The sequence below is a fragment of the Schistocerca serialis genome, chromosome 3 (assembly GCF_023864345.2).
Source record: "Schistocerca serialis cubense isolate TAMUIC-IGC-003099 chromosome 3, iqSchSeri2.2, whole genome shotgun sequence".
NCBI classification, from domain to species: Eukaryota; Metazoa; Arthropoda; class Insecta; order Orthoptera; family Acrididae; genus Schistocerca; species Schistocerca serialis.
In genome coordinates, this window is record NC_064640.1 from 927,241,695 (window position 1) to 927,255,199 (window position 13,505).

Here is a 13,505-nt window from a genome sequence, read left to right on the forward strand (position 1 = left end):
TGGTTTCGTTAACAGTGGTGCAACTGAACATGCTTTCTACATCAAAGTGTTATACTGGGACTTTTATAACTCTATAGTCTATTGGCTGAGTGGTATTTCTTATTGTCCTATCGTTTTCAAGTTTATAATATTGGGCGAGCTCTGTTTCTCCCTGTCTGAAAATGCATGATCTGAATGTTTTTAATGTGTTTAAAAACTGTTTGGTGGCACAATGGTATTGTCTCTGTTACATATTGTTATAAAAATGATTTCTGCTTGCAATTTTTTCTCTAGATTAAGTTTTGATTCATCACAATTATTTTGGATTTGTTTCCTTCTTTAATCTGTGGTGCTACGTTTTCAATTTCCTCTTTTATTAATTCTCTATTTATCCTTGTATTTACATTACTGTGGTCATTTTTTTCTTCTATTGTGAGAATATATTCAGATTCTGTAATGAAATCTTCTATTTGTTCATTTGTGAGTGAGTCAACATAGTGTTTCAAACCTTTTTCTAACTGCTGCTGTTTGCTTTCGCTTTCTATTATGCTTGTAAGAGTGACAACCCTTGGATGGAAATTAATTTTGTGTGTGTGTGTGTGTGTGTGTGTGTGTGTGTGAGATGAGATTTTGTGCAATTTGAGAAATTTTCTTTTTATGCTTTAGTCACATTTTATCTATAGCTCTGCATGTATAGTATTAAACTTTTTCTGTGATGGAAGCCCACTGGACTTTTTTCTACATCGTTTCAGGCAAATGCCAGGATGGCTTGTGCTCCATCTCTAATGACCTCGTTGCCAACAGGACATTAAACACTAATCTCCTCCTCCTCCTCTTTGGGTAGAAGGACCAAATAAATAATGTTAACACTGTATAAAATAATTGAAAAATCACAGAATGAATAACAAAGTTTCCTTTCCCATCCTTCACTACTTCCACCCTCCCTCCCCCCCCCCCCCTTTCATCCTATCTCTCGCTCCTCACCATTTTCCTCTCACTCACTCTCGATCCCACTACTCTGTACTCACTTTTCACGTATCTCTGCCTTCCCCCTGCCAGTTGGACCCCACACAAAGAATATGTGTTGCATGGTGAAAGATGCTCTTATGTGCACAAGCCTATGATAAGTTGTGAGACTATTGTACCACAGAATAAAGCAGAACAGAAAGTGGCTGCTACGGATCATTTCAAGGTGCAGAGGTTGGACTGCTTAGCCATAAAAGGTAGAATTAGCAGCACACCCACTGCTGGGATGGACACCAGCTTCAATTACACAATGGAGGCAGCAGCAGCAGCAGCAGCAGAGGCATATACTTTAATAGGAAATAACTTGAAACCTTTATGAAAATCCGAATCCCACACCAATATAGTGAATGAGGTAAATATAAGAATGGTCAGTGATATGCCGGCTGATTATACAACAACTTCCAGCTGGTTCAGTAAACCTTTCAAGGTAACAACTGGAAGAAAGGAATAATGGAAGAACAAACCTCAATACTGCTCAGGAGACAGTCTCGTTTATTGGTAGCCTCAAAACAGATGAGGGCATTGGGGCCAGGGTGTATGATGTACAAACTAGAATAGAGAGCAGTCTCTATACGGAAGTTTGCCACATTATTCCAGGTGGAGATAATCCCTGTCTGACTGTGCACAGAGCAGAATTTGCATAGTGCTGAAAGGATTGTGGCATCTAATTCCATTCAGACAGCCAAGTAATCCTGAAATCTCTATTAGTTCCTGCAACGAGCTCAAAGATGATTGCAGAATACCATGAAGCCCTTGTAGGATTACAGGAAAGCAACAGGGTAAACTCACTGTAGGTCCCCAGGTACTCAGTAATCAGTTACAATGAAGAGGCTGATATGCTGGCCAGGAAAAGTGTGATGACTCCATCTGCAGGACCAGAACCTGTCCCAACCTTCACTATGGTGATGGTAAAAATAAATCTACATAGACGGATTACGAGGCAGCACACAGAACATTGGAATAATACAGAAACATGCTATGCTAATGATACTGAAGTCATATTTTGAAAGAATATCTGTAAACATAACTTGTATAAAGAAAGAGAAAGAAGTTCCTAAATGCATGCTGCACAGTGAGGGGGATCAAACTGGACCACGTCGAATCTTGAAATGTGAAGTGTTGAAAGCCAAAAAAACACAGCATATTTGGGTCATTAATTCCTGAAGAAGTTGTGTCTAATGAAGAATTAGAAAAAGATCTACTACTCTATAGGTACTGGCTGGCTTTACTAAAATCACAGGAAGAGAAACCACACAACAAGCATAGTTTCAGTGTGGATAACAGTGGGTTAATATCACTCTTTAGTCTCCCTGTGTAAATCTATCAACCAATCAACAATCTGATTAAAACCTGTATTCCTGATTTACAGTATAACCTTGTACCGCACGAGATATGATTAGGCTCTCAACTATTTTTAATTACACTAGAATGCAGCATCCTCTTCTGTTCTTAACTTAAAGAAAAAAAAAATTGGCTCTGAGCACTATGGGACTTAACTTCTGAGGTCATCAGTCCCCTAGAACTTAGAGCTACTTAAACCTAACTAACCTAAGGACATCACACACATCCATGCCCAAGGCAGGATTCGAATCTGCGACCGTAGCAGTCGCGTGGTTCCAGACTGAAGCGCCTAGAACTGCTTGGCCACTCCGACCGGCGTTCTTAACTCAATGATGCTATCAGTGTAAATGCTGCAGAAAAATTTCACAATCAATTTATAGGCAATGAACATGGCAAGTATGTAGTATTTACCTAATTGTTCAACCACTTCTGGAGGAAAAACACGTGATGCGAAAGCTCGTCTGAATATAGCATTGAATTCTTTATCCAGACCACCAATTCCCATTTTCTGAAAATCCCAGTCTGGGTTGATAATAGACTGCCGTGGCTGTTTACTGTAAACAGAAAGATAATATATGAACACTACTAATAGTCAGTAAGAATTTTTTTTATTCTAGTCACTTTCATTATTTACAATTTAAGAGCCTTCTGAAGTCTATTTAAGTACTTCACTCCATCTGAGAAATGACTGTGACTGTCTTGCATGACACAAAGTGTAATTAATGTCAAGCTAATTTGCTGTGAATGGTCTATTCAGTACCACATTATACTCTTAGACTTTCTATTCAACAAATTTACATTTAACTACCAAACAAACGGATAAGGAAACAGCAACCTATTCTTGCATACAAGTACTACAGACACACACACACACACACACACACACACACACACACACACACACACACACACACACACAAGCGTGAGTGATGCCAATTTTCAATTTCAGCACAGTGACTGGAACTGTAGATTAGCTGCTCACATGCTGATCTTCTCTAAATGTGCACAGATACTTTATAATGCAGGAATCTCAGCTTGAGCTGATGTAATAAAGTATCCTTATTTGTAATGTGTTTGCTTCTCTTTGAGGTCATTGAACCATGCTGGGTATGGTATTAAATATAACAATGGATTAAGCCACCAACAGACATTTCTTTGCTACACTGACCAGTCACATTAATGTGACCATCTTTCGAAAGCCTCTATAATCATCTTTTGCAGCACAGACCGCTGCGAGACATGTGGGAATAGAGTCCATGATCTTCTGGAAGGTACCAACAAGGACGTGGAGCCATGATGACTCCATTGCCATGGCCAGCTGCACTAAGTTTCTCAATTGAGGATCCAGGGTGCGAACAGCCCTATTGGCATGGCCCCACAGATTCTCAATTGGGTTTAAATCTGGGGAACTTAGTGGCGAGGGGAGTACAGTAAACTCACCTGGTGCTCTTCAAACAATGTACACTGCAGATTGTGTGACACATTGCTTCGTCCTGCTGGCAGATACCATTGTATCGATTGTGTGTGGGGGTGGTCGTGGTCCCCAAGGATACATACATACCTGTGTTGATCCACTGTGCCTTCCAGAATGACAAGATTACCAAGGGAATGGCATGAAAAAATTCACCGGACCATGAAATATTCAAGGTGTTCACTTTCAAATCTTTTATGTTGCACATGCCAACAGTGATAGAGGTACTCAGGGTACCCTCCGCCACACACCGTCGGGTGGCTTTCGGAGTATGGATGTAGATGTAGAAGTGATCTGTCCAATGGAGCATAAAATGTTATTCATCTGAGGAGGCCACCTGTCGCCACTTAGTGGATGCCCAGTTGCATTACTGCCGTGCAAATTCCAGCCTTTGTCGCAAATGAAAAGCAGTCAACATGGTTGGTAGCTCCTTTGTTCATTTGAGCATTCATTCAGTTGTTCAACAGTTATAAATCTATTCATCTGTACACATCTCACAGCTATCATTCACCACAATCATCTACATCCTGTGGTGCACCACAGTTGCCTCTGTGCCAGTCTAGGACAGTGCCGTTTCGCCACGCGCAGTATACTTTAACCATGGTGGCAACAGAACAGTTTACAGACTTAGCTGTTTGGGAAATACTTTGTCCAAAAGCCAATGATCACGTCCTTTTGAACATCAGATAAATCATTCCGTTTCCACAATACGATACTGTTGTCCGCTCCCTCTCCCCCAACTCACTTTATACACCCACAACTGCAAGTGCTGCCATCTGAGTAGGTACTGCATATTAACATCTAACATAGTCGCTGGCCACATTAATATGACTGGACAGTGTAGTAACAAATGTCTGCCACACTAGTATGTGGAAAATTTTGTCAAGACTTGTCATAATTTTGTACAAACAATTCCAAAAAATTTAACTATTCCTGGCCAAATACTGAACATTTTTTCAAATATATACACAATGTTGAGCAAGTAGCAGTTTCAATTTGTTACAGTTTCAATTTGTTATCTAAAGGTTTCAGTAACAGTAATGTTATCAGTTTACTACAGAGAAGAACAATGGGAAAGAAAAAGTGAAGGAAAAATATAAATGTGCTGGAGAGAAAGGGAAATCACTCCAAAGTCTGGACCAAAACACTTATTCCTAGGTAACTTCTTTACCTCCAGTGCCCATACATCTTTATTTTTGTCTATGTCCCATCTGCATCTTTACACTCATAAATCAATTTTCTCCTGGTTACACAACTGAGGTGTACACTCAAATTCAATCTCATATCCAAATATAATGCTTCTTTAATGACTTTACCCACAATATTTACATTAATTCATTCAATTTAGATAACCCTCACAATAACAATAGCTTAATAACAACACACACACACACACACACACACACACACACACACACACATATATGCACGCACGCTAGAAGAAATGACTTTTTTAACTACATTAAGATGCACTCTATACTATTTTGTGTATACACTGAACTATAACTATGTAATACCCACACTATATTACTCGGAACCCTAACAGTGACTCAGTGCAGCTCATTTTATCTGTTCCTTTCACCATATCACATAAATGAGGACTCAGAACCATACGAACCATGCTATTTGATGTCACATTCCTGTGAGAGATTAAAAACACTCTGTCTAGTCATTTGTAGTTACATTAACAATGCTTTCCAAGTGCCTTGTGTTTCCAGGCAACATTTAATGCCTTCTATATGTAGAATAAATAGCGAATGCCACATAAAAAACTCTACAATTTTCATGGAAGTTCTGTTTTCAAATTCACTCATCTCACTTGTAACACAATTAAGTACAAAGGAGAAAGGAGCAACCATGATCTGAGTGTAACTGACCCATAACATTGAGTTACAGATTTTCTTTAGAAGAAGCTAAATTGAAGCATGTGTTTCAGGAAGTTACAAATTACTGACAAGAAGAGCTAAACTTTCAGTAACTGCATTGAAGTAAATGCTGACTCTAAAATGCAATATTACTTAACATCAAACAGAAGTGGCACTCAGAAGCAAACAGGCACAATCCCAGTAACACATACTACTCAGTGCCTCTTTTGCTTGGCACATTTTGATCTATTTTCAAATGAATATTATAATCAGTTTGGATTTTCTATCAGTGCACATATGCAATAATAATGTTACTCAAAGCTTTAAAATAGTTGTGTTACATTACTTTTTCCCTGGATTAAATTTAAAAAGATTATTCCATTCTGATTCTTTCATAAAACAAAGGAAGGCAATTTTAAATACGAACAAAACTAATACCAGCTATTGGAAGGAGAAGGGAGAAGAGCATCAGGTTCATGTGTAACAAAACAGATCTCCCATTGCCTCAGCCACTCCCTGGAAGATCAGTTACACCACGTCATTCATGATGATCATTTAAAGGACATGACTGTCACAATTAAGGCACCAGTTATGCACTGACTGATCTGCACCTCATGCCCGGTCACACAATATGGCCATTATGGGTTTTCAAGCACTCCCACAAATTTGACTGGCCACAATCACTCATGAGCAAGAGTCATTAGACACACATCTCCTACATGTGGACGTATATTTTCCATTATTAAACATCGACTGACAACAGTGGTATTGGATGTGACTTACAATTGCAGCAGGAGCACAACTGACCTCCTACCTACCACGAGCCAACCCAATGTCTTCTGGCCTCTGCTGGCCTTGACATCACTGCTGCCAGCAGGAGTGATGACCTGTGCACCACCCCAACCAACCCCCACCCATTCACCAATGATACCTGTCCAGAACCACTTCTGCTGGTACCACACGATTCGCTGACTATACCCACAACTGTCATTTGCCATACAACATCCCAAACTCTAGGCATAGTTTGCAGAAGGGGCACTGAACTGTACGGGATACCTCATCTGCCTAGACAAGATGGCAATGGTTCTCTGCCACCTCACTATCACAGCAACAGGCTCTTCATTCTCCACTGCATCAGGGACCGACACTTCCTCATTGAGCAGCTCAGAAGTCAGTACTTTGGAACCCTCTTCCATATCACCGACACCTGCCTACTCATCCCTCAAGCTTTGTGTAGCAAATGACTCCATAATCTGAGTCTGTGGATCTCAGACCCATATGCTGGATGTGGGTTTTGATTTTGTTCTCACCTCAACATTGAGAGTTATGGGTGTTAGTCAGCCAGTAATAGGTGGAGACTTCCTTCAAAACTTACGTATGGGTCCTGACCCTTACAACAGTGTTTTGACTCACTACTAGTGGCTGCTCTGTCAGGTGTTGTCAGTCTCACCCCTCAGCAGACCAGCACAAAGAACGTCATTGAACATGACTTACAGCTGCAGCAGGACCGCAGCCACAGTGGGAGCTTATGCAACTGCTTCCGCCACTCACCAGAATGCACAATGGCCACCAGTACGTTCAGGACTTCCCACCATTTATTGCATTCAGAAACTGCAGCTCTATTTTGCCTTACACGTGACAAACACCTATCTGCAACACAAAAATTCTACTATCCAGTGCAGAATTCACCAAGTTGAGGAGGAACTCCTAGTGGCGCAGCACTGCCTTGGCCATCTTCATCGACCATCTCCGCCCGATTCCAACATATGTTTTGTTTCCCTGCACCGACCCAATTGCGAAGCTTTACTGTCATCTGCAGATACAACTACAGCATCAGCACCATCTGCACTACAAAGGCCATTACTACACTTTTCACTTGTCTTCCCTTTGATGTGCCTGAGCTCTTCCCCACAAGACTTGTTTGTGCAGTGCCCTATTGCAAACTGAACTGTTCATATGATAATCACTAACTCCCCTCCCCAGTACATCACAGACCAACTAACCTACTGCCCATTTAGTCAGGGCCACTAAGGCAGCAGCAGATTAACTCCCACATTGGCTAGCATCATACAGCCCTCTGACTGTTACCGGGCTTCACCCATCTAATTAGTTCCCAAAAGAGACTGATGTGTCAGGTTGAGTGGTGATTAAGAGTTCTCAGTGGTCATAGTGTACTGCAAAGCCACCCAATCCTCAAAATCCTGGACTTAACTCATTATCTGGCAAACGCCACTGTTCTGCACACCCCTATGTCCCTTGCCGATATCCAAAATACAGATATTATCACACCATTAGGCTTGTTTGAGTTTATGCTCATGCCATATGGAATTAAGATTGGTGTTCAAACATGGTAGTACTTTATTGATGATGTACTTTTCAAGTTCTTGTTCATTTCCTCCACAAGGCTCTGCAAGTTTGTGGAGTTACACCGTGACACAATCTGACCAACCTTCGAACCCCATACTCGGACCCCCAAATGGAACTTCGAAGGGATGACTGTACCTTTCACATACTATTACATGGGAAACCTAAGACACTGACTGTGTCTGTCAGTTGCGTTAAGCCAGCACGGACTCTGCAAGAAGCTTTAGCAGGTGGTGATCTCTAACCAACACCCTTCACTAAATTGGCTGATGACTCGTCCCCTCCTAGTGACATACGCCGAGCTTATGTTCAAGATTTTCTCTCTGAAGACCATAATCACAAGTTGACTGACAATGAACTACTTGTCAACGGGAGCATTCAGATCACCCGACAGCACACAACTATCACCTGTCATTTCAAAACAACCATTAAGACACCGCCGATGTTGATAGGATCACTTTCACTTACCGCTTCTCTGCCGATAGTCTCCTCACTGTCACAACTGCTCAACCACTCCTTCAGCTCTCACACCTTCACTGGCTCCACATGGCCCAAGTGACCTCTCCACCACACCAACACAACCATGCAGTCACGCTTCAGCTGCCCCACCATGTGTCCACACATCTTCATGAATATTACCTGTACAACGTGTGACATACACTGGTTCTGCAGGAGATACCAACACACCCATTATTTCCCCACAGTGCCCTGAGGACCTCTCCACCTCCATGTCATCTCATCACCTCCGCACTGCACACACGTACCCTCTCCGTGCTCCGCACAAGGGGAAGAGAGGGAGGGGGGGCTCTGTGGGAACTCCGTGAGAAACAATATCACACACGGTCAGCTGAGACCATGTGTGAGCAAGCTGACAGACAGTTTTTGTATTTGTGTAATGACTTCAAGCAGTGCAGATGTCCCTTTGTTGTACTAACTGTGCGAGGATAAATTGTGTGCTTATTCGGATACGGATTGTGTTGTTACACGTCCTCCATTCTGTCTATAGTAGAGCACCAAATACTCAAACAAGTGACGGCCAATATAACTTTGGAATAAAGTTTGAAACAGTTGTATTTGGTCTACAGACTAGACAATGACCATCTAGATGATCAATCCTAAAAGAAGCAACACAATTTGTTAATATTACTGAATATTAACAGACTTTACACATCAGTAAAATATGCAGAAATCAAGAAAATACTCTAATCACATGTAGATGAACAATTGACATATACACAAGCAAGTTGAAGAAAGAAAAACTACTGACAAAATATTAATTTCTGTGTTTAAAAAAACTCATAGTAATTCCTGTATGTGTGCTTCACAGACACCAGTGGTGCATTTTATGATTTAAAATACTCCAAATTGTTTGAAGTATGTTGACTTACACAGATACCAGAGCAACTGATATCTTCATAGAAGCCAATACATAAATGAAATATTTACAGTAAAAAAAAAGGAATATTTAGAAAAGAGAACATAATGAAACATCAGAAAAGGGTTTATGCTATCTCTGGGTTCCTGATTTACGTGGAGAATTAACAGTGAGAGATGTAGAATGAACTGGCATGGAACATGAAATTAAAATTTGAGCTCAATTAATCAATAACTTTAGATAAGCTGATGATAACACTAGTGACACAAAGAATACTACATCAAAAAGAATAATTTTACCATCAGGGACTGAAATTAGTATCAAGACACACATAGATGCCTCCAAGAAAATTGAAAAATATGGGTAAAGCTGTCATCAGCCCAAAGGATGGTTTGAACACCATGGTGCTATTGAAGGTGGTATGCTCTTTCCTTCTTCCAATTATTAAACCACCTGAGCCAGGAAGTTTTAGAGCAATCCACAATCAAATGTGGACACAAATCACAATATAACTCAGCAATTTTTACTTATACAAATCATTGTTAGAAGTGAAAGAAGCAGATGTGCTGAACACTTAATATTAAGGTTAAAAGTGTCTCCTAGCTCAAGGTTACAAGTAAATAAGGTGTTTATGCTGCACAGACCCACTTATGGAACATTTTAAAAGTTGCATGCTAAGACATTGTGAGAAGGGTTCCTCTGCTGTGAGTGAGTTTCCAGTACAATTTGGCAACACTGCTTTACACCATCCAGTCATGTTACACCATCCAGTCATGAAAACCTTGTACAACATAGAAACAAGACACAATTTTAATTGTCGTTTGTCATGGCTGCCTGCTCTTGTGCTACGTTAGTTTTCTTGTTACTGGAATGAGTGTCGTTATGGTTGGCAGTGAATATATGAGTGGTAAAGTGTTGAAACTGATGAATTGTGTTATTGTGCATGTGTATACTCCCACAAAAAAGCCCTGCACCTGCAATGACAAACCCGATAGCTTGTAACATCTGAGATGATGTTATTTGTGGTTCATGAAGGTGATCATTGACTAAAGCAGTGAAACAAGCATATGCCTTTGATTTCAGGTGTCAAGTTGGGAGACAAAGATAAATTGTGGCTCCACGCTTATGTTGCAACTTATGTTCGTCAGCACTGAATGCTTGGATGCATGGTAAAACATCTGCATAAAGTTTGGTGTACTTGCAATTTGGCCCAAATCCACACATCGCGCTTCAGATTGTTATTTTCGTATGGAGTCAATACAAAGATGAAGAGGAATTCAATGTCCTGGCATCCCATCTATCATTTGGCCTGTGGCTCATGGCAAAGAATTGCCACATCCTGTTCCCTCATGTGTACCACCATCAAGCAGTACTGATGATGGTGAACTGACACATCAGCCAAAAAAGTGCAATCATCTGCCAGTGATACTGACCCAACATGTACAACAACATCGTCTTGAGAACCAAACAAAATCACACAGTGTAAACTTAGTGATCTGTTTACAGATTTAGATCTTCCAAACCATAAAGCTGGACTCTTGGCCTCATGATTGTTGCAGTGTAATCTCCCCACTGGCCAGTACATTTTGTCTGTGTTTCAGGAGCGTCAGAAAAAGCTCGAGTGTAATTTCAGTAATGAAGATGACATTACATTCTGCAGTGGCACTGATGGTTTGTTGGAAGACCTGAACATTACAGACAAGCCAGATGAGTGGAGACTCACTATAGATGGCTCAAAAACAAGCCTGAAGCCAGTACTGTTACACAATGGTAATGAAAGCCCATCCATCCCTACCGCATATGCTGCCACAGCTAAAGACATTTACACCGCGTTAAGATCCATTGTAAAATGAATTACACTAAGCGTGAATCGCTGGTACGTGGAGATTTGAAAGTCAATGCAATTTTTTGAGTGTGCAAGGGGGTTACACCAAGTATTGCTACTATTTGAGCAAGTGGAAAAGTCACACATGAGAAGAACATTACACACAGAGAGAATTACCTCCACCGACAGCTCTGGTGCATAGGTCAAAAAATATTGCCAAAGAACCTATGGTGAACTCTTAACAAAATTGTTCTTCCACCATTGCATTTCAAGTTGGGACTCATTATAGTAGTTGTTAAGGCTGACCACAGGAATGAAGCAGGATTTCAGTATTTGTGTAAGAAATTGCCATGACTCAGCACAGAGAAGATCACAAAGGAGACATGGGGGTATTCACTGGCCCACTGGTATACCAGATGTTGGAGGACACACAATGAGTCCACTATAATCCCTGATCAAGCTGCAAGCTTGTAATGTGACAACATTGTTTGTTCTTGGGTAACAGGAGAGCTGAAAATTACAGGGACCTTGCAGATGAACTCATTTATACTTATACGGTAATTGGCTGCAACATGACCCTGAAGATGCACCTCCTTTACTCCTGCCTCAAAGTGTTTCCAGAGAACTGTAGTGCATTCAGTGATGAGCACAGCAAGTGGCTGCACCAGGACATTTCTCTCATGGAAAAGTGGTACACGGCATAGTGGAGTACTGCTATGCTGGCTGATTTCTACTAGATTCCACAGATAAATACGCCATATGCTATCCACAAGAGGAAGGCAAAGAAACGGCATGAATGGACTATGTAAGTTCAATTAATGTGTATGTTCTGTTGATTATGGTAGAAATGTAAGTGAGACAAAGTCCCATCTCACTTGTAACCCTGAGCTAGGAGACATTTTTAATCATGATATTCATGTTTAGCACATCAAAACCTACTCTGGTTTCTGCAAAAAATCCACTGTGGACCAGGATAAGCAGAAAAAAAATCCATGGACAAACCAAATAGTGAAACCAGATCTTTGGATATGGTAGTTAACACTAATCCACAAACCGAGTGAGGTGGCGCAGTGGTTAGACACTGGACTCGCATTCGGGAGGACGACGGTTCAATCACGCGTCCGGCCATCCTGATTTAGGTTTTCCGTGATTTCCCTAAATCACTCCAGGCAAATGCTGGGATGGTTCCTCTGAAAGGGCATGGCCGACTTCCTTCCCCATCCTTCCCTAACCTGATGAGACCAATGACCTCGCTGTCTGGTCTCCTTCCCCAAAACAACCCAACCCAACTAATCCACAACATTACTTTAGCCCTTGACAAGTAATTCCTGTGAGGAGGATAGTGCCTTGAAAGTCTGATTTAACCAAAACAAATTAAGAAAAAGAAAACTTTCATTTCAAGCATGAATGGCAGAGACTTCTACTTACAACAGCCTTATATGGGTGTGGAGAAATTTAATGTAACAAGAAACAATTCTTTTGAAATTTTGGTTTGGAGACTGAAAAATATTCAAAACAGGTTTTGTTTGAAAAAAGCTAAACTGCTTTTGAAAAGGTAAATACTGTAGATGAAGTTGAAATCTTCGGGACATGCGGTCAAAGAAACATTGGAGAAAGTGAAAGAGTAGGTCACATACACGGTAAAATTTATGGTATTTGCTAGATGAGTTGGACAAAAAACTAGAATATTGTAAAAAGAGCTGTAGAACCACACATTCTTCAGAGTTATAAGGGAACACATTACTCTTAATACCATGAGTTGGAAACAATGGGTTACAACAATGTAAGTAACAGTTACAATAATGCAGCACACACACACACACACACACACACACACACACACACACACACACACACACTGAATGGCGACAGAAGAAATTAAACACATACCCTTTGGCTTTTCCAACTAAATTAAGAGAAGAATTTTCTGCCTTCTCAAACTGGACAATTGTGTCACCTAAGCATCTTCCCAGCCTGGTTTTCTTCGGTTTAGCATCCTGGCCAGCTTTGATAGCATTCAAGTCAGCAGCTGAAAAATACATTTGACAGTCACATTATGAAGACAAAAAAAAAATCAAAACTTAATCCTGTTATATTCTACACTACTATTTTCTCATAGTATCCTGGATGTTCAGCTTGGCAAATAATCTGACAAAAGTCTTTCTCCACACAGAACTTACTATAGTTATCAGCACAGGTCACTAGAAATACACAGAATAAATTACACATGTAGTATAAAGATTCATTCCTGGTTCACAA

The 13,505-nt window shown here is 40.6% G+C and overlaps 1 protein-coding gene across 1 annotated transcript in view; it reads right to left on the reverse strand.

Moving 5' to 3' along the window:
• Positions 1-13,505, reverse strand: part of LOC126471189 (vesicle-fusing ATPase 1) — a 95,516-nt gene that overhangs the window by 37,496 nt on the left and 44,515 nt on the right. Inside the window, exons 5-6 of the mRNA XM_050099298.1 lie at positions 13,137-13,275; positions 2,758-2,900 (exon numbers count right to left, since the gene is read on the reverse strand). Coding sequence (XP_049955255.1) covers positions 2,758-2,900; positions 13,137-13,275 — 282 coding nt within the window. The remainder of the gene's footprint in view (positions 1-2,757; positions 2,901-13,136; positions 13,276-13,505) is intronic.